Below are 24,124 nucleotides of genomic sequence, written 5' to 3'. Positions count from 1 at the left end.
CAAACATTTTATAAAGATTAGCAACAAAATTTACAAAAAATACAGAGCGACTCAATCACGTATTTATTTGTTTAAAAAAAGACTGGAAATAATATATTAAGCAATTACTCCTTTAAATGTATTATATAGAGGAAATTCAATTTTAATGATTTCAAACGTGTTTAAATGTATTTTATCTTGTAGTATTTATTTGGTATTTAAAATATTTTAGAATTCAGTTATTAACTACATTCATTATGAAGAACATTCATTTATGTAATGCTGATTCGTGTTGCAAGCTTTTATTTTTAATATTTTTGCAGACAGTGTGAAAAAAGAGAAGATTTGAATCCCATACTCCTGAAATTCTATGATTCTAATTTAGAGACGTCTTTTAGAAATCAGCGTGATTCCAAATTTCTTTACTCCATGGTTTGCGTCTGCGCTGTTTTTCTTTGCAACGCTGGAATTCAACTACTGGTTTTTAGCTTGTAAGTTCAAACTTCATATTTTCATTTTTATCTAGCATTGTCTCAAAAACATAGAACAGATTTTTTTCAAATGCTCAGTAGACTGTTTTCATATTCTTGTATATGCTATATGGCTTTTCTTGATGCCTGTATAAATAAATAGGAATGCTTATTTCTCACACTCAATTACTACTTAAATAATATTTTTAAAACACTTAATTAATTTTTATACATCAATCAAATCATGATAGAATAAAAATATTTTTATATTACATCTACGTTTAATACAACATTTTAATTTACATTTTACATAGAAATAAAAATTTTGTACAAATGATTTTAATTGCCTACAAATATTTGTATTTTGGCAGATCTTTACCCGTTGTAGGCACACTGACTTCAACTCTGGTTGTGCTGGGGACGTTAATGGCTGTTGTATGGATTCAAAGAAATCAGGTACGTTCAGATTCACTTGTTTTTTAAAAGTTATTGATCGAAACTATGCGGAGTGTTCTATAGTCACCACCCTTCGTGTATATTTTTAGAGTGCTTTCAAAAATTAAATGAAAATTTGTACAAAGTAGAGGTTGAAAATTTATAAATTTGAGTAATAAGGAAAGATAAAAGCTTTCGAAATCTCTCGAATATATAGCTATGCTGCTTGATGAACCTTCGAGAGGTCATTTTACTCCTATGTTTACCGGTTTTTATTTTGTCAGTCTCACCTCCCTTACTTGTGTATTTTCTTTTTTTTTTATAAAGATTTGGGAAGCAATTTTTATTCTCGCTTAAATATTAATTTTGACTTCGTTTTTAAAACGGTTTTAATATAGATATTTACTATGGTCAATACGGAACATTCTGTCTACTTGGTATCAAACTTCAACTCACACAACGCTATTGTAACGTAGAGCAATTACGTATCCTCTTAAAAATGTAATTATTTAAATTTTTTTTTGCATAGAAGCCATTTATGTTACTATCATATTGTATTCTTATTTAGTTATGATTTTAAGAAGTAGGTAAAACACTTCCAATACTACTTTGAGGAAGAAGTCAATTATTTAAATTTGTTTAGAAACACGCGGTCTTTATTTATACATAATTTATCAGTATACACATTCGAGAACTATTTTCTGAAAATGTAAGATGGAACTAACCAATGTGAAAGAAACTGAATATTTCACATTGATACTTGTAAAGATGGAATCAGCCTCCACAAATCTTTAATGGCATTTTCTCATAGGAGTGACTTTCAAACACGCAGATCCGATTATTTATTTTCCTAAACATTTATTATTAATGTAATTTTCATCATACTTTAAATTTTTATTGCGCTAATTAGATGATAAATTTAAAATTTTGTAAAAGCCTAAATGTTTGTGAGTATAGAAATCAATGTTTTCAGATGACTTCGCTGAAAAATAGTTCGCTTCTGTTTTTCCACACGAAAAATATTTTTTTACAAAATTTATCTTGAATAAGTGATTTTATATTGAGAAAAGCTTATAAGTTTTATTACAAAGTTTAAAATGATTTTACTTGTCTCAACTTTTTAACCAAGTTACTTGTCTAAAAAAAAAACAATTCAATAAATGATCCATTATTAATATGTAAAATAAACAATTCAATAATAACCGTTGTTGAAAATGAAAAACATTGTTTATGATAGTGTTAAATTTCTTTGAAGTCAGGGTACTTATCTCATAAATGGATGAAGACATGGAAAGTTATAAACCAAAATTGTGTAGCAGGGATTTTTAACCAATTGGTTGTACATAGCTTGCCAAACAGCTCCCTTAAATGAAGTAAAAGTAATAACATCACACAGTTAAAATTATTTTCTCTAATTTCCTTGGAAGCCTGTGTCTCATTGATAATTACACTTTTAACTCAATAAAAGCAAAAGTAAAATTACTTGGAAAAGGTAATAAATTTAAACCAGTGCTCTATGCATGAAATGGCGTTAACATCATTTTACTGAAAAGTTTGTATTGTACAGTAATGTTATATCGAAGAAATATTTTCACTTAAAAATTTATATAATAATTTGGTCATTCATTTCAGCAACCTTCACTTTTCAAATAATTTTTTTCATATATTTTCAAACTTAAATATCTATTTGAATCATTTCTATAGTTTGTACGCTTAACAACATGCATTATAACATATCTAAAATTCATAAAAGCTCATGAGAGATAAGTTACTTGCTATAATAGACGTTAAAATAGTGTTTTTGTTCTTCAAATAAATGCGAAATTAGCATATGTTCGTATAATTCCATCATCGAAAAAAACTGTACGTTTTGATTTAAGCTTATTACCATCAGTTCAATTCAAAATTCAAAATTTAATAAGATAATGCAATAATGCTATTCTTGAGATATTCAAAGAAATTCTGTTGGCCTTTGATATTTTGAGTAGTGACATTCTTGTGATTGCAGCGTAGGAGCAGCAACAGTCATCATTCACACTCTCGAGGTTCTTGTTCGACTGACGTCTCCTCCAATCATGTGCTGAGAGTTATCCTCTTCCTAATCGCCAACACATTCATCTTCGCATCATCCTTCATTAATATGGTGAGTTTCCTGTCTGTCCCTACGTCAGTCAGGGGACATTATTTATCTATTACTTCTTACCTCTCGTAAGGGGAAGAATGAATTTATATATATATATATATATATATACTCGTCAGATCAAAATTAATTTTCAAATTCATCAACTTTTGATAATTCTTACAACAATAAAAAACTATTAAATTATACTTTCTGCCGTATGTCAGACCATTACAACTGATTTTTTTGTACAGGCGTCTGTTAATTTTGTTTTCAGTCTACATCCCCTTATTAATAAAACACAAGGTGATCAGTTTTTTTTAAAATTCTTATAATTTCCCGTAGCTGTAACATCTGTTGGCAGAGTTTAGTAACTTACTCTCTAATTTGATGTGAACATATTTGTAGTTCCCTAAGCAGAGTACAGCAAGTTTTGAATTTATATTTCCTTCCATCAGCATCATCATTGGCATGACAGTCCGAGGTGAGCCTTAGCTTTTTTAACGCCTTTCTCCGTATCTTTCTCCTTGCTGAGAGAGAAGTCAGTTCATTGCCAATTTTTTTTTTAAATCCACGTAAATGGAGCATCCACGCAACATCTCCTTCCCTTAAGAGATTTTTTGAATCATCGGAAATTTTTTTTTGGATACTCGATTTAATTGTGATTCAATCAAAAAGCTTTTTTTAATGTAATTTTTATGTTTTCTTTATCATTATGGTTCAAAGTGTACATTTGTTACATTTTGAGAAATATGCATAAAATATGTCAAAATATTCACTATACTTATAAAATGCAAAAAAAAAAACAAAAAAAAAATATAACTATTTTTGTGTTTTTTCTAATGTGTTGGAACTATTACATTTTAATAGGTAATGTGTGTCCCAGAAGATAGCGATTTCAGAGTTTCGTTGAACGAGACGCTGAATTTATTTTCCAGGCAAACTCAGGATCTTCCGCCTCACTGCCGGTATGGACAGGTAAATTAATATTTGAGATTCCATTTGAAAATTCTTTCATAAACACCATTAATGCTTCGGTATGTTTATCTTTCCTCCTACTTCAACTTCTAATAGCGTTGTACATTTCTATTTATTTGAAGTGCTAATGCCTTCCTTATAAGTCAAAACTGACACATTTCGGAAAATTTTAAAAGTGTATTGAACATTCATTTTATTTTATTCAAGATCTGGATTTATCAAGACGTCTCAAAACTTTAACTGCTAGTTAAAAATAAGAAAATTAAGCTGAATTAATATATTTAATTTTTCTATAGTTACGTAAATTTAATTTAATTTAATAATAATTCGATTAAATTGAATACAATTAACTAATAATCATATATAGTTTTGTAAATTTAATTATAAATGAATATGGAAATTTTTACCCCGAGACAAGCTAAAGTAAAAAAATTTCTATGATTTCACTATGGTTTTATTAACTCCCTGTTGATTCTGGACTGCGGGTATTTTGCAATCTAAATTTAAACAACTTTCCGGTTACTTAATATTTCATAAAATCGTCGGAAGTATACTTCCTACCAAATTCGTTATTTTTAACGATCGATAGGATGCTATCAATCAATAGGATCCCACATACGATCAATGGGATCCCACACCATGATAGGTTTGTGTGACCATCTGCTGATAACTTCAGGAAAAAAAAAACAATGAAAGGCTTTGTTTACATAAATGTGGGCAACAATAACGACTTTCGTGAGGTCAAGAAGAGATTAGGAGGTATTTCCTCTTGTTTGAAGAGCGTTTGTTTATTTAATCATTTCTCATCGAGTTTGTTTGTGCACTGTTAAAAATTCCGAGCCACGTGTCGCCAAAATCGGTATTCATTTGCTGGCTACACAAAATGGAGATCACTTTTGCCATCTTTTGGTATTTTCACTAGCTCCAAATATCAGTTGATGGTTGCACCAAAAGTAGGTGTTTTTAAGAAACAAAACACCGAATTTTATTCTTTCTTTTTTTCTTTTATAAAAGTTGAGGAAAGTTGCACCATTTTTAAAGCGTATTTTTAAAGCGTTCAAATGCAAGCCAAGGTTGCTCTTTACCGCAGCAAAACTATTTACCGGAATGAGGTTATTTCATGACATATCTCTAACCATTTTATACAGCCAACCAAATTTAAAAATTTAGCATGAAAGAAATGAACTCTAATTAATGCAAATAAAACATTTACCTACCTATATGAGTTGATACGTGAAACAGCATGAAATAGTCATTCCGAAACACCGAGGTGGAGTTGTAAAGAAACCATGGCGTCGTAAATAAATATGTTTACTATAACCGTCAAAGTTTTATATCTTTTACCAAATTTTGGTGCAATCAGTTGCACCATGGAAGTATTTCTCGATCCTACTTTGCAATTTATGGTGTACCTAAAATAAAATGATCTTCTATTTAACTAAACTTTGAGATAATGAGAAATTTTGCACCAAATACCGGTTAAAGATGTATTGAGTTTTTTTACAGTGTAGTTATAAACACAGAATTTATAAATTTGGTTATTTATAAGCACAACAGTTCAAGTTTGTTTTTAATTCTGTACAAAAGGCAAAATTTAGAACATCACCAAACTTCCCATAGAAAATTATCTTAAAAATCAAATTAGTTATAGGTATTGAAGTAAACAAATTTAATTTCATGAACCAATCACAATCCTTAAAGTATTTTAACATAACATTACTAGAAAGAAAAATAGTTACGTAAAAAGCATTCACATCCCTATTGGAAGACCTAAATCTGATGACAAACAGGTTTCAATAGCTTCCTGAACACTGTTAACAGAATTTATCATCATTTTAACACCTAATACAATTCATTATCATATCAATAAAAAAAAATCCGACTCCAAAAAGGCGCTTAACAATTTGAATGTTTAGCTTATTATACATTTTTATTCACTAGTAACTCACACACTGTGAAACTAATATATCTGTTTCAAGAAAAACTAAAACAAATTATGAAATATTTTTTTTTTCAAAAAAAAGAACAAAAGTTGAAATTTAAATTAATTGAAACGCTTTATAAAACCGTTATTAATATATACATATTGTTTAACTAATACATCGTCTTATTAATTCTTTCCTCTGAAGATTTTATTATTAATTAATGCATTATTACTTTAGTCAATACTTTTTAAATGTAAATTTCAGGCCCACATATTCCCAGCAGTTCTCACTATAACAGCAGTCTCCTTATTTTTGAGGATATCCTACTTGTTGAAGGTTATACTCATGGTGATTGATATCATAGGATTTGGATTAGCATTTACTCTAGTCAGACCAGATCTTTTCGCTGCTAATTTAGAGGACAACGATGGGTACGTTAACACACGCATTTATTTTTCTTAACTCTAAATTAAGAACTCTATAAACATGAAGGTAAATATATTTTTGAAGTATTTTTTACGGTGTAAGTAAAATGACAGACCATTTATAAAATCAATGAAGAAAAGCGATAGAAATGTACGGTTTGCTGCTTTCTTCTCAGGAAAATAGATTTTTTTTCCATGAACGCCCGCATCAAGCTTTACAAGGCCGGCGACTGTTCACAAAAATCCGGATTATTCAATCAATTTAAAACAAATAAATTTTTCTACTTAATTTTTATAAGGATTTAAAAGATATATATTGAAGGTGGTCGCTACGAAACACCATGTATTGTCATCATTATTGTAATAAAAAGTGTAATGGAAGTTATAAACATTGTTCCTTTACATCCTTTTAACTCATAAAAAATTTACTTCTTTTGTTATTATTAAAGATAAGACAATTTTTTTTGCATCACTTAGTTTGAATATTATAAGGAATTGCATCGAATGAGACATTTTTCAGTTATTTTCAAAATTATGATTTAAAATATCAGTCAAAAATTGCAATTCGATTGCATTTCCAAAAAGTTAATGTTATTATTTTCTGCATTTTTTCAATGTGTTTCCTTAACCTTTAAAAATTTTTAAATCGAAACAAACCAACAGAAAAATGTGATTTGTAACTGTATTTAGTGATTAAGAGCTTCGTAATTAAACAGATAATAGTATATTCATACTATGATACCCGTATTAGTAAAAATGTTAACAGCTTAGCAATGTTCAACCAAAGAAATCATCCAAAGGTTTTCTTAAAGTTTCTTTACTTTTATGTCCAATGAGAAACGCTGGTAGTCTTAGCTGTAACATGGTTTTTAATATTAAATGTTACGGGTCATGTACAGTTAGCATACATTCTGAAAACATATCGCAACGTTATGATACTGATTGCGTGAAACAGATATATTACACTGTTACATTTTTTAAAACACACAAGAAATCATTTTACTAATTATAATTACACTGTAAAATTTTTTAGATCAAATTACGGTAAAAGTTACCTGCACGCAGACTACCAGTACTTTTTACTGTAAAATCCATTTTTACAGGAACTTGTAACATAATATAAAATCTGATATACCGTAATTTTTACAATAATTACCATAAAATAACTCAATCACTACTTTAAATAAATAAATACTAGTGGGCTGCACCCCCTGATCGCTAACGCTCGCCAACTCACGAAAATTGCTACGTCATCTTATATGGTTTGCTTCGCAAACCAAGCTCGTTTCGCTCGCTACTAACTTAGGTACATTGCAAATGCACAAAATTCTAAGAATTCAAAACAATCATTCAAATCCATGTTATTTCGTTAATATAAAAACTTTTTTTTAAAAAAAAAATTAAATCTTTCTAGTAAATACTAAGTCATTAAAATAAATTTGAATTCAAATAAATGATATGTAGTTCGTGAAACCTATTAGAAATGTGCTATAGTATAATTTATGATATAAATCAAAAATCGTCAAATAAATTCGTAATATATAAATTCGTGAAAAGAAGCGCTTTCAACAAAATACTAAAATAGAGATCTATCGACAAAGACTACTCACTTCTGCCTAGCTTAATAGATTGCCGAAGCTGATGCTCTCTGGTTATTTCAGTTTCCGTTTTTAAAAGAGCTATATGTTGAGCCACCTCTGCTAGATTTGGCATGTGACATTTTTAACGGCAATCATTGGTCGATTTTCTAGCGTTGCCATTCGGGGAGTTGTAATGACGCTTTTTTTGTCGCCGTGTAAGAGAAATAGTAACGCAAACAAAACAAAGCAAACGTTGCCACCGGAAAGAAATACAGCCAAAATTTGGGAGCCACGTAAGAGAATTATATCTATATATATATTTCTCTTACACGGCACCAAAAAAAAGCCTCATTACAACTTCCCGAATGGCAACGTTAAAAAATTGACCAATGATTGCTGCTAAAAATGTCACATGGCAAATGTCACATGAGGTGGCTCAACATATAGCGCTTTTAAAAACGGAAACAATAACCAGAGTGAGCATTATCAGGTTGTTCAATTCAGATTCATGCCCTAAAAACATGATAATATTTAATTTAAACTCAATTAGGAATTAATTAATTAATTGAAGTGAGAATGCTTTAAAAGGCCGCTGTTGAATTGATATTTTTCTACTGGGAGCTACCTAAACGTCTAAAAAACGTTTAAGTGTTTGTATTGAATGCATTGAATTTTTTTATATTTCGCGTTTATTTATGCATTGAATTTTCACGCTTTAAAATGCAGAATATTAGTGAAGCAATATTTGATAATTTATTTTGCTAATATGTTTCTTATTTAGCTAATGTTTTGATTTTTTCACCATGTACAATCTAAATAGCTAATATACTTTTTTAAAAGCCAATAAGAACATTGGTAGAATTCTTCTACATAAGTACAATACTATGTCTTTGATGATAAAATACTATGTCTTTGATGATAATATATTATGTCTTTGTGCTAGAACATTGTGTTCATTGGCGAGCGAGCGCAGCGAGCCATGGTTCACGGCGTGAACCACATAGGATTGCGTAGCAATTCTCGGGGGTTGGCGAGCGTTAGCGAGCAGGGGGCGGAGCCTCCTAGTATATTAGATTACTGTTAAAATTACGGTACAATAATTTGCGATACAAAAATGGTTTACGGTAAAAATGGTTTTACCGAATCAGGGGTCTGTTTAGAAGAAATTTGGGTCCGTTAACGGACACTTCACAAAATATCTTTTCATAAAAACGGACCCTTCACAAAATATTTTAACCTAAAAATGGACCCTTCACGAAATAATTTATCTTTCAATCGGACCCTTCACAAATTTGTTTTATCTTCATTATTGTTTTGTTAATCGAATAAACCCTTCCGAGGAGGGGGGGGGAGACAGATGTAAACGAACTAAATTTTGTCTTCCGCAGACGCATCTTCCTTTATTCGTCTAAAATGAATATTCTACGTTCAGCAGTGCAGGCTAAATACCAAATATTTATATGTTGCATCGCTAATTTAGTAGCTGCCATTGCTGTTTATTTTTTAAAATTTAATTTTTCCATTATAATTTTACAGTGTTGAGCATAATCTTGTATGTCTTTATAATTTAAAAACTCCTTGAAAGTTTTTTTGCAATAACGAACCCTATTTGCACAAATTCAGAAAAGCGGACCCTGGTTGAAAGAATGTGACTGAACGTTTATTTTATATTCACAAATTACGAGTAATTTTTTCACAATTTTACAAAAACGGACCTTTCACAAAATGTCTGAACAGACCCCTGCCGAATACACCCAAAAAGCCGGAACTTAATACCGAAATTTGATCCTGAATTTTTAACAATATACTATATTTTTTATTATAACTATATTATTTATTATTTTTATTACACTTTTTCTTGCTAATTTTTTTTAAAATTCAATGCTGGCATAACAATAATTTGAACTTACTTAGTGTAGAAAATGAGCAAAAATATTTTAAATGCATTTATATTTAAAAATACACAAATAAATTTTTAAAAAGAATAGCAGAGATTTATAAATAAATAGCTGACGCACAAAGATTTTTTATGCTTTTCGTTCTAGAATTTTAAATGGAGTGAAAGAAAACTTTGACAATTGTGTGCGAAATAATTTGTTTTGGAAGATATTTGAGTTTAATTCTGGATAATTTATTTTCTATTGAGAAAACACTAAAAGATATTTTAAAAAGCAAATTTACTTTAAATTAAGTAAAAAGGCTTATAAAATACGATTTTCTGTCCCTTCTTTTTCTTGAAAAGAAGAGAATAATCAAGGAAATAATTTAGGCATTCAAGTAATTCTATTTAATTGTTTAATGCGTGAAAGTTTGTTAATTGCATGAAAATATCACTCCAGTTAATTAGGTTCTTTATTTTTATACAAAAATGAATTAACTTACAATGATTAAAGTTAAATAAAAACGCAATTTTTTAATTTGAATTACTTTAATGGTTTTTGAAAGGGTGATGAGCTTTTAAGTACTATATAATTGATTTTGATCAAGATTAGAAATTTAAAAGTGAAATAAAAATAAGAGAAAATAAAGTTTCTATGAGTTTAACCATTTTTAAGTTATAATAAAAAATATATAGTTTTTACTAACACTTTAAATTTAGCTTCTAATTTATTCTTTTTCATCGAATTACTAATTGAATTTTTTTTCTTTTATAATTTAAGCTATGCGTCAAGCACTTTCTTATAATAATATAATTGCCCTTTTTGCTTAATGAACAATTAACCAGTCATTAGAAATAGTTAATGAATAATGTCGTAAACATTTAAAAGCTAAAGAAGTTTAAGCGATAAAGAAATTAAGTTCTTTGAGCGTAAATAACTTCTTTTTTTTTTTTTTTNTTTTTTTTTTTTTTTTTTTTTTTTTTTTTTTTTTTTTTTTTTTTTGTAAATGCGTCAATAAAAATCAATATTGAGATTTATGGTACCGCTAGTGTTGCATTATAGGGAGATTACGAAAATATTCCAGTTTTGCTACATATCACTAAATAATACTTAAAATAATAATGAAAATATATATTTTTCTAGACAAGTTATTTACAATTTAACAATTTCAAAAAGTTCAGCCATAGATTAACTTCATGCAATTACAAAACATAGAATTCGTAACAAGTGGATTTTGTAGTTGCAATCCTTAAATCAGTTTCATTTTGGATGTAAATCAAGAACACTCAACAGAGTTATTTCGTACGTATAATATTTGAAATATTATACGTACTGTTTAAAATTAGCTGTTTAAAAAATTCTTTTTAAGACGATCAGGACCTTTTCTTTTAGTTGGATGAAACTTATTTAACTTGAGATTTTAATCGATGAATCTAACTTTATTTTATAAAATTTTTTATAACTTTATAAGATCTATTTTCGTTCTTTAAAAACATTAGAATAAATAAAATATTTAAATATTTCATATAAACATTTAAATTACTGCTGACAAATTTCTTTACGATTTCTGACTATAGGTTTGTAACATAATAAAAGCAGAATTAAGTCTAAGATTTAAAGTTCAGAAAACTTCACGTTAGATATCTAGAACTAAACTTCAATGTCAAAAAAACATTGATCTAGTTGTCGAAATCTGAATTCGAGGAAGGGCGTCAGCTGAATGGTATGAGCAGGAAATTTTAATGATTTTTAAACCACCATTTTGACTGTTAAATATTTATATGTTTATTATTTTAAATGCTATAGCTACCGAATTTCTGAACTGATCGCCTTTAAGGCTCTGTATTTCCTTAATATATATCATAGTCCTTTTCGAAATAAATAAAAAAAGCGAGTATACACTCGTGGGGATCGCAAATTTATATTTAAACAATGAAAAAAATCGAAACTCTTCAGAAATGTGACGAAACACTATTGAGGAAAGCTGGTGTATTGACATCTACACCTGTTTGATTGTTGGTTAAAACTTGAAGATGGCTTCTAAAAATCATTTTTCAATTCCTTTCAGACTCTTTCAGGAATAAAATAGTTTCGATGTTTAGATGCTAACCTATCCTCAATATTCACGCTTAATCACGTTTTTTGTTTTTCTTAGATTAAGGATAAACGTAAAACACCTAGCATAAAACGTTTTTTTTTTTTTTTTTTTTTTTTGAATAAGGATACTAAAAATAAATATGTGAAGGATGCTATCATTGGGTCATTTATGTTACGCAGAGAAATTTATAAATTTTTATATTAGTAGAAATTTATAAAGTAGAGGTAATAGAGTTCTCGGTGCGCAGTCGGTGAAAACGTTACTCCCTCCGCTAGTGAAGATCCAAATGTTCTGAGTTCGATCCTGATAGCCGACTTGACTACCGGTGTGCATACGCAGCAAAGTGCATGCTAAATATGCCGCGGGTGAAAGTCCTCTCGTTGGTTATAGTGTGAAAGTTTAGTGGGAAGTGTACCAGTTCAGGCTCTGCTCATGTCGTCTGATCGAGGTCAAAATTACGTGGCATTCCTGCCATGGCCTTAAAAAAATAGAGCCCTAAAAATGGGGCTAGTGCTTGATGACATGTGTAGAGGTAATGACTATCTACCCATACCGAAACAGAATCCATTACTATCTACGTGCTTATCTATGAAAACTCTCTAGCCCAATTAAGGATACTTTTGGGTATTACCAAAAGATATCAAAAAAGGGGACAACTTACCTTCACCCAGAAACCTGGAACACTTCTTAATATTCCATAAACTTCTATAGAAATTCTAAATAATGGTAGTTGATAGTGTAACATTTAAGTTTTAATTTTATTTACAAACATATGGACACGCAAAATATTCAGGGACACAAACAAACAAGAACAACGTGCTTCCCAATCGGAGTTTTCAATCAGTTCTCTCTCTTGAGCCAGAGTGTCAGTGTGTGTGGGAGGAGCCGGGATGAATCTTGAACACGTGATGATCATGTGCTCACAACTTGAAATTAAGTGATAGGATTAATAAATTTGATAGCAATTCCCAACAGACACCCATCGCTATGTTTGAGTTTCGCGAGCCTATTCATGACAACTGAAACTGGTCATTGAAGGCAGCTAGCAATCGGTATGTAATACGTTAATACATTCTGTTAGAACAAAATAAACAATTATTATTAATGTGGTTAACTAAAAATCAGTGAAAATTAAACACGATTAACATAGAAGAGTTATAAATTAGTAGTTTACATTAAAATATAGAACGAAGTACAAAATTCATATTTTCTTTCACACCGTTAATTAAGTCACATTCAAGATGGCGATTTTTCCATAAAGTATACTGAAGATTAAAAAAGGAACTATGCAGCAAAATTGCATAATCAATATATAGTAATATAATCAATAATTATAGAATATTAGAAGTAGCCCAACAAAAGAGTCGGCTGGCTCAATGATGGTTACTTTCTTCTATTAAGAGCAGTCATTGCGAAACACCTTTCAGATCCTAATTAATAATTTTTATTTTAGGTTTTACAAGTTGCCTCTCGCCGTTCACGCCATTCTCTTTCTGTTTACATTCATGCTTGTTCTTTTGGTGTTGGATAGGCAGGTAAGTAAATATTACATTGTTTCATTTAACTATGCATATTTGTGTAATAATATAAATATTTAATTATAATTTAAACATTACATTGTTTTATTTAACTATGCATATTTGTGTAATAATATAAATAGTTAATTAAACATTAAATTATTTTATTTAACTATGCATATTCGTGTAATAAATAGTTAATTACTAATTATATTCTAAACATTACATTATTTTATTTAATTGTGCATATTTGTGTAACAATATCAATAGGTAATTATTAATTATAATCTAAGCATTACATTATTACATTATTTTATTTAACTATGCATATTTGTGTAATAATATAAATAGTTAATTACTAATTATATTCTAAACATAACATTATTTTATTGAATTATGCATATTTGTGTAATAATATCAATAGTTAATTACTACTTATAATCTAAACATAACATTATTTTATTTAATTATGCATATTTGTGTAATAATACCAATAGTTAATTATTAGTTATAATCTAAACATTACATTATTTTATTTAACTATGAATATTTGCGTAATAATATAAATAGTTAATTATTAATTATAATCTAAACATTATTTTATTTAAGCGTAAATATTTGTGTAATAATATAAATAGTTAATTATTAATTACAATCTAAATCTTTCATTACATGACTTGGAGGCATTTGTCAAATAGTTCTCTTCGATGAATTTCATCATAGAATTCGACCGGTGTTTCTTTTTTAGGCAGAATCAACGGCACGAGCTGATTTCTTGTGGCAAAATAAGCTGCGAGTGGAACAGGATGAAGTGGAAACGATGGGCAGCATTAATAAAATACTCTTGGAAAATATTCTTCCTGCACATGTAGCTCAACATTTCTTATCGAATAATCGACAGACAGAAGTATGTAGATAAATATTTCCTACTGTTAGTCAGCATTTAAAAAATAATAATATTGTTTTTCGATTCTGAATGAAATTTTGAAAAGTCGATTTCTTATAAAAGGGTTTCTCAACAAGTAACGTCATTATTAGTTTTTAATCCTTTGAAGCAGGTTGGACACCAGTGTTCCTTTTATATATATTTTTTTTCTGATGCTGTTCTTAAAAGTAAAAATATATTTTGGTATTTTTTAATTAGAAAACAATAGTATATTAGTTACTGAAAATCTGTTAGATTATCTCAATTATATTTGTACTAAAATTCGAAATTCTTCCCCCCCCCAAAAAAAAGTTTGATTTTTTTTCCAATCATCTTCAAATTTATTAATAATTGGTTTTGTAAATGAAAGAAATTTTAATGATGAATTACTGTTTCCATTAGATATAAATAGCTGAAAATAAGTTCAAATTTTAAAAAATATTGTTTGGATGTGAGCCGTGTTTGGAAGATTCTATCTTTAACGCAGAAAAAGACACCGGTGTTTCATAATCATAGATTATTAAAATGCTAAATATAGTATTTTTCACTTATTTTGACCTAAATTAATTTCAAATTAGTGAAAAAAAATTTGAAAAATACGTTAAATAAAAATTCTTCGTCAAAGGATTAAATCGAAAAACAATTAATAAAAAATATAAAATTATTTTCTGAAAAGCGAAGTAGAGGAGCGCAATGAAAGATATCGTGCCAAGTATCGATATCCTTCTAGACTCACCAATAAAAAAATTGCTTTTGTCGTTTCACGCCGTAGACTGTAGAAGAGAACCAGTTGTGATCGAGATATATCTCGCTGATCTGCCCAAAGATGTACACAGTGTGATCTACCGCCAAACCAAATTTTTATTTAAATCATCTAAAGAATTAAAATTGCAAAGAACAAGAATTTACAATAAGACAAAAAAGGGGAGGGAAAGGGATAAAACAAAGCTGAAGGAAATAATCAAATATTTAGCAGGTTGACAAATAAAAATATAATAAATAAATAAAAATTTATTTTCCTTTTAGAGTGGAAAGAAAATAGTACAATATCATCGGATGTGGTGCAAGGTTACGGAAAATACTAAGTTACGTAGCAATATGGAAACAAAGGTTTACATGAAGTTAATGCTTAAAAAAGGCGAATGAGTTTTGTCGATTAAGTCAGATCTGGGAGGCCAGTGTTTTCTTCCTGTTTCGGATACGGTGAAAAGCTACAGAAAATATTGCATTAAGTAGCAGTATGATCGTTTCATTTAATTAAATAAAACGTTATTTTAATGAAATAGACAGCTTCTCATGAAAGAATCATTGAAGATCGTAGACATAAATCTAGATGCGTTGCTAAAAGTAGTTTTGAATCTACTTTTATTATTTATTATTCATGAGTAATTTTGCGTGAAAGTTGCGTAGATTGCATGCGTTGATCTTCTCTTAAAATCAGAAGAAAAAGTAAGTTCTGCTGTGACCAGAAAAAAAGTTTTTGAAAGAAATTTTAACATTTTTATTCAGTCTCCGTCCATGAATATCTCCATGATTTTCTAACTTTACTTGAAACACTGAAAATTCATAATCAGAAGTTGCTTTAGGTCGAAGGTATTGTGGCCAACAAATAGTTACTTAATAATACTAAATTACTTAATAAACAATTTAATAAAATTATTTAAATTGAAAAAAAAAGTTCATTCTTCCGTGATTTTTCCTGCTGCTTTGATAAGTTTTATACATTCCTATAAAAAAGCATGTTTTATTAATTTATTTCGAAAAAAATAACTCTTTTAAATTCTTCCTCTTAGGCACTACAGCCGGTTAACGGCCAAGGCCGTCTCAGTCAGTTTACCCCATCTAGTTCCGTTTGATGCTATATTTGTCTAACTATTAACTCCCAAATTCCTTAACCACTTTTCTACACAATAAACGCTACTCACCGGCCGGAAAACAAAAACTCCAAGAAATATCCAAACATTTTACAGCATAACTCAATCACTGATGCTTTTCCATAAAAAAAGTTTGAAAGCTGGTAATCTTTACAATTAAAAATAAATGAAAACTCACACTTTATTCACGGTGGTCCGATATATAGCATCATTCATGTTTCACAAATTTTGTTCTAGTATTTTGTATCATCCATCTTGTTCTAGGTCTTCCTCTTTTTCTTTTCCCCTCTGGAGTTCGAAAGTTATTTTTTAACAGAATTTTCATCGCTATATCAAAATACATATCCTAGCCACCTTATTTAAGATTAGATTCCTTGATCACTTTTACTAGGTTACGTTCTTTGTATTTTCACTGTAATTCCTGATTGTAACGAATTCTCCAGGTTCCGTTCTCTTACTGCATCAAAAACTTTTCTTAATATTTTTCTCTAACTCTTTCTAAGTGTCAATTTATTTTAATAACACTATTAAATTTTCTAGTTATGATCATTTTACTCCTTATTCCAGGAATTGTATCATGAATGCTATAAAAACGTTGCTGTGATGTTTGCGTCGATACCTAATTACAAAGAATTTTATGATGAAACTGACATCAATAAACAAGGGTTAGAATGTCTACGATTACTGAATGAAATTATCTGTGATTTTGATAAAGTAAGTTTAATGTAAATATATTATTTAAAGTTATCAAGTTAACTTTTATCTGTGCAGTAAGCCTATCAAAATTCTTTCCAAATGCCAGATTAAGGAATACTTTAATTGAAAATTTATTATTTTCAAACTACTTAAGATGGCTGGTTGTTACAAATTCTGCTCCAGCTCACCCGAACACGGTGCTGTAAAATATCCCTAGTGGTGGACAGATCGTGGGTTCGAATCCCATTGCCGTAAAGCTAAACCTGAGAGTTTTTCGCGATTTTCCTCTTTATGTGACGCAAATGCTGGCTAGTTCCATGAAAATGTCTTCCACGAAAGCTAGTTTATCTTATTGTTTGATCCAGGAACTCCCGAGATTTCTGAATTGAGTTTAAAACTACAAAGGGACGGAGTTGAACTTTGATAGTCGTAAACTTAGAATTGGGTCTGCTATTCAGCGTCAGTTATAAAATGAAATAAAGAGCAACTTTTAATAAAATAACTTAATAAAGGGTAGCTTAACAGTAAAAGTAAATTTTAAAAGATATTTTCCTTTTATTAGCTATGAAAGTTTCAAACATCCGTTGTACTACAAAAGTTTCTAACATTCAGAAAATTCCAAATAGACGAAAATTGTCAAAATCTGGTATTATACATTATCGTCTCAATGCAGAATTCCTATCGGTGTATTGAGTAGAATTCCGTTCCCCATGCAGCGCCATCTTTCGCTAAAGTTAACAGCTTATTTACTCACAGATTTTACAACTAATTTAAAAAATAATATATGAAATCTTACAACTTTTACTCTCATTTATTTACTTATTTTAATTCAATTATTTAAGAATTATTTAGTTTTAAAATTGGGTACTTTTTTTTTTGCTTGATACCTTATATTTTTGCTCATAAGCTGAAATAAAATAATTTTCGGTTACGATGAAACTTCACGATTCATAAAAATATGAGGCCCATAATTCCTTAACAAAACAATTTGTTCTTTGGCACTTGGTTTATTTTGACGCGAATTCTATTATAAATATTAAATAAAGAAGACAAATAAGAGTTTTAATGTTTTTATTTGTAGCTGCTCTTGAAACCGAAATTTAGTAGAATAGAAAAAATAAAGACAATCGGTAGCACTTATATGGCAGCTGCTGGACTTCAGCCTGGAAGAGAAGAAAATGGGGTAAGTTTAAAATTCGATTTGTCTTCTTAACGATTTTAGGAGAAACATCGCTGTAAAATATTTTTAAAAAGTAGCTCTTTAATTATTTTTTTTTACATTCTGCTACAGAAAGTGCATTTTACAACCTTTTATTAACTTTCTGAAATGAAACTCGCAACAGTGATTTTTATATTAACCTGAATAACTTTTTGCGAATTTTAAGTGGTATTTTATAAAAACATGCACTATAATTTCTTCAGTTTTCTACTGATTTGATTAAACACTAAATGAGTATATTATTCTAAACAAATATTGTTTTGTACCTACAACTTTTACTTTAAATAAAATTTATAATAGGAGACTTAAAGATATTTTTTCTAAAAGTCCGAGTTTGCATTTCATTTAATAAAAACCATAAAAACCAATCAGCTCAATTTTACATGAAACCAAAGCTACATTTTAAATTGACATTCTATCTTGATCTATATCATTAATTAAGTTTGAACAAATCCATTTAAAATTTGAAAAAAAAAATCGTGTCTGTAATATATATTCTTATTCATACGAGTTTCACCTTTTGCTTTTAAACAATGGGATACCGGCAAGTTATGTAGTGTGGGTATCTCGATCCTGATTGGCTGTTCAAAAGTGACATTTGTTTATGTTCACAACTAATCGTTCTATTATATTTCGAGTAAGTCAAGCCCGGCAAGTATCAATTATCTTAAATGATACATTCTATATTCTTTCACAAAGATTTCAATTGTTTCACTATATATTTCCTATTTAACGGAAAGCCAGGCACGATGCCATGTAGAGCATAAATAAACTAATAATGCATTGAAGTTGCCAAGTACACAAAACAAAAATATGTCGCGGTTACCATGAAATACATAAACGAATAATATATCTAAGTTAAGTAAAAGATGTAGACGAGAAAGAATTATATTTCAAAAAATTCTATGTGCGATACGTCACTCTTTTTAATTTACTTCTCGCTAATTAATATTCTAACTTATGTGGAGAAACTTAGCTCAACTTTAATACGCCATTTTGCTTATAAACTATCATCTGGCGCTGACATCATAAGTCACATGTGGGGGTATTCCCGATTTTGTGGGGGTATCCCCGAAAAGCAAAATTACTCATAGTTACTAAATGTGCTTGCTTAAAAAAAGGTAGATAAGTAGTCACTTTATTTACGTTGCACGAGAGCTGCACAATGGGCTATTGGCGGCAGTCTGGGAAAAATCCCTATGGATGATTTGAAAACATGTCATCACAATTTTGACACTCTGCAGAGGTGATTGCTCATCCGCTTTAGCAGCCCGACGACCAGCGCGAGAAGTTGAGCACTTCATGGTAGAACAGTTTAACAAGGACCGATACCACGCACCCTCGGTCCCTACGGGAGCTGATCAAAACCACTTACTGACCGCCACCATAGATGCTTGACTTCGGTGTTCTACTGGAAGCTGTGCCTTTACGATCATTCCACTGCAGGACTAAATAAAAATATTCTTTTTTTGCAAAATTTTATTGAAATGTTTACTTTTAAAAATAATTGAAAAAAAAGGGGAAACTATGAAGATATTTACTTAAAGTTATTTGGGACTTAATTATATGTAGTTTGCTGCTGATCAGTATTTTACTTTTCACCTATTCCATTTTTCAGGATCAATTACGACAGGGGCATAATCTGATTGCGCTGACAGAATTCGCTATAGCTTTGATGACTTTACTTGATCAAATCAATAGGGAATCATTTCAAAGATTTCGTCTACGTGTAGGTAAGTCATATACATTGTAATTAATATTTTACTTTTCCCAGCCTTTTCTTAACGGCATCTATTGCCAGTCAGGGCTTTAAGGAAATAAATACAGCTTGATTGGCAAAAGCTAGCAAATTTATGAAATAATGAAATTCGCTCCAATATCGAAAACGTCGCGTGTGATTTTTATTTAAATTTTTTAAGAAGAAGAAGAAACTGGTTTTTGTTTGAAGAGGTTGTAAATTGGTTTTGGATATATTTAATGCGGATTAATAAATGATAATTCTTTTTTTTAATTTTTCGCTCAATTTCCAATTACACCTAATCGAATTTTTAATTAAATTAATGGTGATTCTGCTAGTCTAGACCCAGACCGCTCAACTGTGCTTTGACATTGTCCAAAACGAAAACTTTATAAAACTGAAATGAGGTCTTATAGTAAATGTACATTTTATTTTATTAGAATTGCGATATTATCTAGAGCAGCTTATCTATGAGGTATCAATAAAAATTCATTTATTCAAACTCCGTAACTTGTAACGATATTCTAAAAATTTGAAATACAGTAATGGAAATATAAAATGAGAGAGAACAATAAAAATATGAAATGAAGCTTCAGTATGATTTTAAGACATATGACATTTCATAAATCTCTTCACTCGATTGATTAAATGCATACAGGGTAATAGATACAGCTACTTCCTTTACTGTGTACATTTAAATATTTGTTGTGAATAAAGTAAAAAAAGATCTATGTATTAAGGATCGCAAATTCAATTGCAAATTAGGCTTGTTGCAAACAGAGGAGAGGACAAGAAGACTGGTTGACTAAAGGGGCATTCAGTGCAAGTATACCTTTCTTCTCTTTGGCACAAAATGCTAATATCCTAACCCGTTTTGTTTTTTCAGTCATTTTCAGGTCTCTTAAGAAAGTTAAATTTTAAGTCCTTTAAAATCACATTTGTACTGATAATCACTGCGTCGATTTTTATAGCTTGGTTAAATTGGATAAACTGGGCGTGCTTTAAAATATAAATTAAGAGAACACGACATACGTTCGTCATCAAGAATTTTATAAGCTATTTAAGGTGGAACACTGTTTGAACGTTGGGTATAAATTTTACGTCGATAACACCAAAATTCTTTCCATCTATACCTATCACAAGCTCGATTTAATGGTCTGGGATCTAGTTTCATTCTATGAATGTCAATTCTCTAGTTAATGACGTCAGTTACCCACAGGCTCTACATTCTGCATGAAAATGCCTTGTTATGAGCTCACGAAACATGCCGACTTTCCCCCTTTATTCAGAAGCAACTGATGTTTACTTTCTATGCTTGCGGCAAAACCAATCTTTAACTATTACTAAGGCTGTTATAGCCTGTTTATAAACTTTTTCTAATAGTGATGCCAAATAACGCTATTTATCGGTAAATTAGGTATTTTTTTTAAAAATAAAAAGTAATTCGCGTTGAGTGTACCAATTTAATTATAACGTAACATTTTTAGTTCATAATTATCAAATATAAATCAATATTTATTACTACTTATTTACTGCTAAGTTTCACTTTTTATGTGTGTCTCAGATAAATTGAGACTATATTTATCAGTGCCATGTGATAATGAATAATGTTACTACGCTTTAAAAATAATACTAATGTATCAATATGATTCCGTAGTTCTTAGTTCAAACACGTATTCTTAAAATAGAATGGTTTTTTTTTATTTATTTTTTTTTTTAAAATAGTTTTAAACCTTAAGAAATTTTTTCCTTGCTTAATCTCTCAAATGCTGCTCTAACAAGTGTAATGCATTAAACAATTATAAGAACTATTATTCTTTATCGTCTGCTCTGAGATATTTCTGGAAGAAGAAAAAAAAAGATTTAAATATTTGAATTAGAAGGATAATTTTCGAATATTAGTGAGAAACCAAATTGTGATAAAATTCTCCGTAGTTCTAAAATATGTAAATATTTTTATTGCATCATCAATGCAGACAGTAAGTAAAAGAAGCAGAAATATGAAGAAAGGATGCAACAAATATGTCCGAAGCTAACAAGAGTCCATCAGTGAGCTAGGTTAACCTTTTGAATTTCCCCCATCTCGCATATTTAAAGTTTCTTCATAATCGAAATTTAAAAGATTTCCATATTCTTTTTTATTTAATTCTTTGTATTTACAGATTCTATTGATAAATATATTAGTATTTATCTGTTTACTCCCCTTGCAACAAAATTGTAAAGAATATTATCACGAACTATTTTTTTAGTGGTGGAACGCTGCACATTGTACTACTTACAGAGCTTAAAAGTTAGGTTTGCGGGACTAGTATACAACTTTATTTCTTTATTATAATTGAAATAAGCATATAGAATATAATTCTGTGGTAATTCATATCCAGGTATCAACAGTGGTCCAGTAATAGCAGGAGTGGTCGGTGCTCAGAAACCACAATATGACATTTGGGGAAATACTGTGAACGTTGCTAGTAGAATGGATAGTTGCGGAACTATGGGGAAAATACAGGTGAGTAATTAATCTTAAAACAAATTAAATTGAACAAATTCATTCAAAAATGATAACAGAAGCCAAACAGAATTTGCATAGCGAGTGCTTGGAATTCTATCTCATACAACTATACCAGGGTGCGTAGCGCTTTCAAAAAGTGCTTAAAGGTGCTTATTTTCGATTTTCGTTTTTTTAAAAGCCCTTAAAGGTGCTTTTTTCATTGGGTGTTTTTAAAAAGTGCTTAAATTTTCCCTTTCAAAAAGAGATTTTTTCGTTTACTATGTTGATTCTCGCTTCGAATTATGCAAAAAGACACAGTTCACATTGTTCTATTCAACGTTTTCACGTTTAATTCAACCCCAATTTATTTCGGCGTATTGTCAGTCCGTAGCGTATGAAAACGCCATTCGTTTCACATGATTCAAAATTTCATGATTTTTGACAATTGCCAAAGCAATGCCAAAAGTTTTTTTTTTTTTTTTGGCATGATGGTTAAAACCAGATTGGTGTCTTCTTCTTTTCACCTAACCCATTTCAGACCTAAAAGATGATTAATGATGTGCACCTGTGGCACCGAGGGTCCGTTTGTAGGGGGAGGGTACTATTTCCATAGAAGGATTTTATATAGGGGACAGAATCCTTTTCTCCAGGAAAACAACTTGAAAGAGAAAAACATTTTCTCCTCACCACCGTTCATTTATACTCTCGTTAACATATCCCGTTCACCTTTTTTTTGGAGCCATTTTCGAAAATGTCTGAGTTAACCATTTCTGGAGGATTTGATATATTTTATCTTTTACTTTACAAAAGTTATCTCTTCAATATATATCGAAGATATAAGGGCGACGCAATTTATTGGCGATGCGAAGATAACAATTGCAAGGCAAAATTAATAATGAAAATGGTATCGAAATTATACGATTATTATTATTTAAACATTATTATTTCATTTTAATATTTTTGATATAATCTTTTTTTGATATGAATATAAGAACAAAGTGAAAATTTAATTAAAAAAAACTCATTTGATTAGGGCCGTAAACAAGAGTCTGTGTTATGAATCACATATTTAATAAGAAAATCGCTCATTCATTTTATACAGTAAACAGACAATCAAAACAACTTTTTAAACTATTAAACATATTGCTAATTTATTAATAAATTTATTTTTATATCAATTTTAAAATACAAATCTTTATGTAAATTTAAAAATTTAACCTGTAAATTTGCCATTTAAAAAGCAACAAACTGAAATTTAGCTACAACTTTGAAAGTTTAATCAAAATAAAGTCTACTCATTTAGAAAATTTAAGATTAATTCCCTGTTTAGTTTATATGACAATCTATTCTTCTCAAAAATGGTAATTCCAGAAATAATTCCCGGCAATTTGTAAATTTGCTAATTAATGTACGTTGTTTGAACAATTATAGAACAGTTAAATATCATAACTGAGACATATAATTTAATGAATACTGTTTTAAAGTTAATACAGAATAAGAATTTATTAATTTAGAAAATATTGAATAGACTTACAGCTAATTAACTGGGCATATTCCTGCTAAGAAAGTGGTACAGATCGATACTCAGTGTTTTGCATTTTTAAAAATGAAACAACTAATTCTTCTAATTATAAAGATGGGCTTCATGACGATTTCTTTGATAATGAAAAAAAAACTAAAGTAGTTTCTATCAAACTAAAGAGAAAAAAATGAAAGACGTAAAAAAAAAAATTAAAAAAAATATTGAACAAAAAAATTTAAACAAGTTTAAGTTAGTA

The 24,124-nt window shown here is 29.4% G+C and overlaps 1 protein-coding gene and 1 long non-coding RNA gene across 2 annotated transcripts in view; one reads left to right on the top strand and one right to left on the bottom strand.

Annotated features, from left to right (window-relative positions):
* Positions 1–24,124, top strand: part of LOC107452662 (adenylate cyclase type 2 Ac76E) — a 180,921-nt gene that overhangs the window by 150,315 nt on the left and 6,482 nt on the right. The window contains exons 12-22 of the mRNA XM_016069209.3: positions 303–470; positions 821–905; positions 2,893–3,027; positions 3,874–3,981; positions 6,171–6,337; positions 13,343–13,424; positions 14,155–14,313; positions 16,773–16,919; positions 17,983–18,084; positions 19,739–19,853; positions 22,240–22,364. Coding sequence (XP_015924695.1) covers positions 303–470; positions 821–905; positions 2,893–3,027; positions 3,874–3,981; positions 6,171–6,337; positions 13,343–13,424; positions 14,155–14,313; positions 16,773–16,919; positions 17,983–18,084; positions 19,739–19,853; positions 22,240–22,364 — 1,393 coding nt within the window. The remainder of the gene's footprint in view (positions 1–302; positions 471–820; positions 906–2,892; positions 3,028–3,873; positions 3,982–6,170; positions 6,338–13,342; positions 13,425–14,154; positions 14,314–16,772; positions 16,920–17,982; positions 18,085–19,738; positions 19,854–22,239; positions 22,365–24,124) is intronic.
* LOC139425653 (uncharacterized) lies at positions 464–12,727 on the bottom strand. Its single transcript, XR_011636820.1, has 3 exons — positions 12,551–12,727; positions 5,199–5,393; positions 464–596 (listed from the first exon to the last, which is right to left on the bottom strand). It is a non-coding gene; the product is annotated as an uncharacterized lncRNA (long non-coding RNA).

The sequence above is a fragment of the Parasteatoda tepidariorum genome, chromosome 1 (genome assembly GCF_043381705.1).
Source record: "Parasteatoda tepidariorum isolate YZ-2023 chromosome 1, CAS_Ptep_4.0, whole genome shotgun sequence".
Classification (NCBI taxonomy): domain Eukaryota; kingdom Metazoa; phylum Arthropoda; class Arachnida; order Araneae; family Theridiidae; genus Parasteatoda; species Parasteatoda tepidariorum.
The sequence above is the reverse complement of the archived record's forward strand: the minus strand, read 5'-3'. Positions and strand labels throughout refer to the sequence as shown.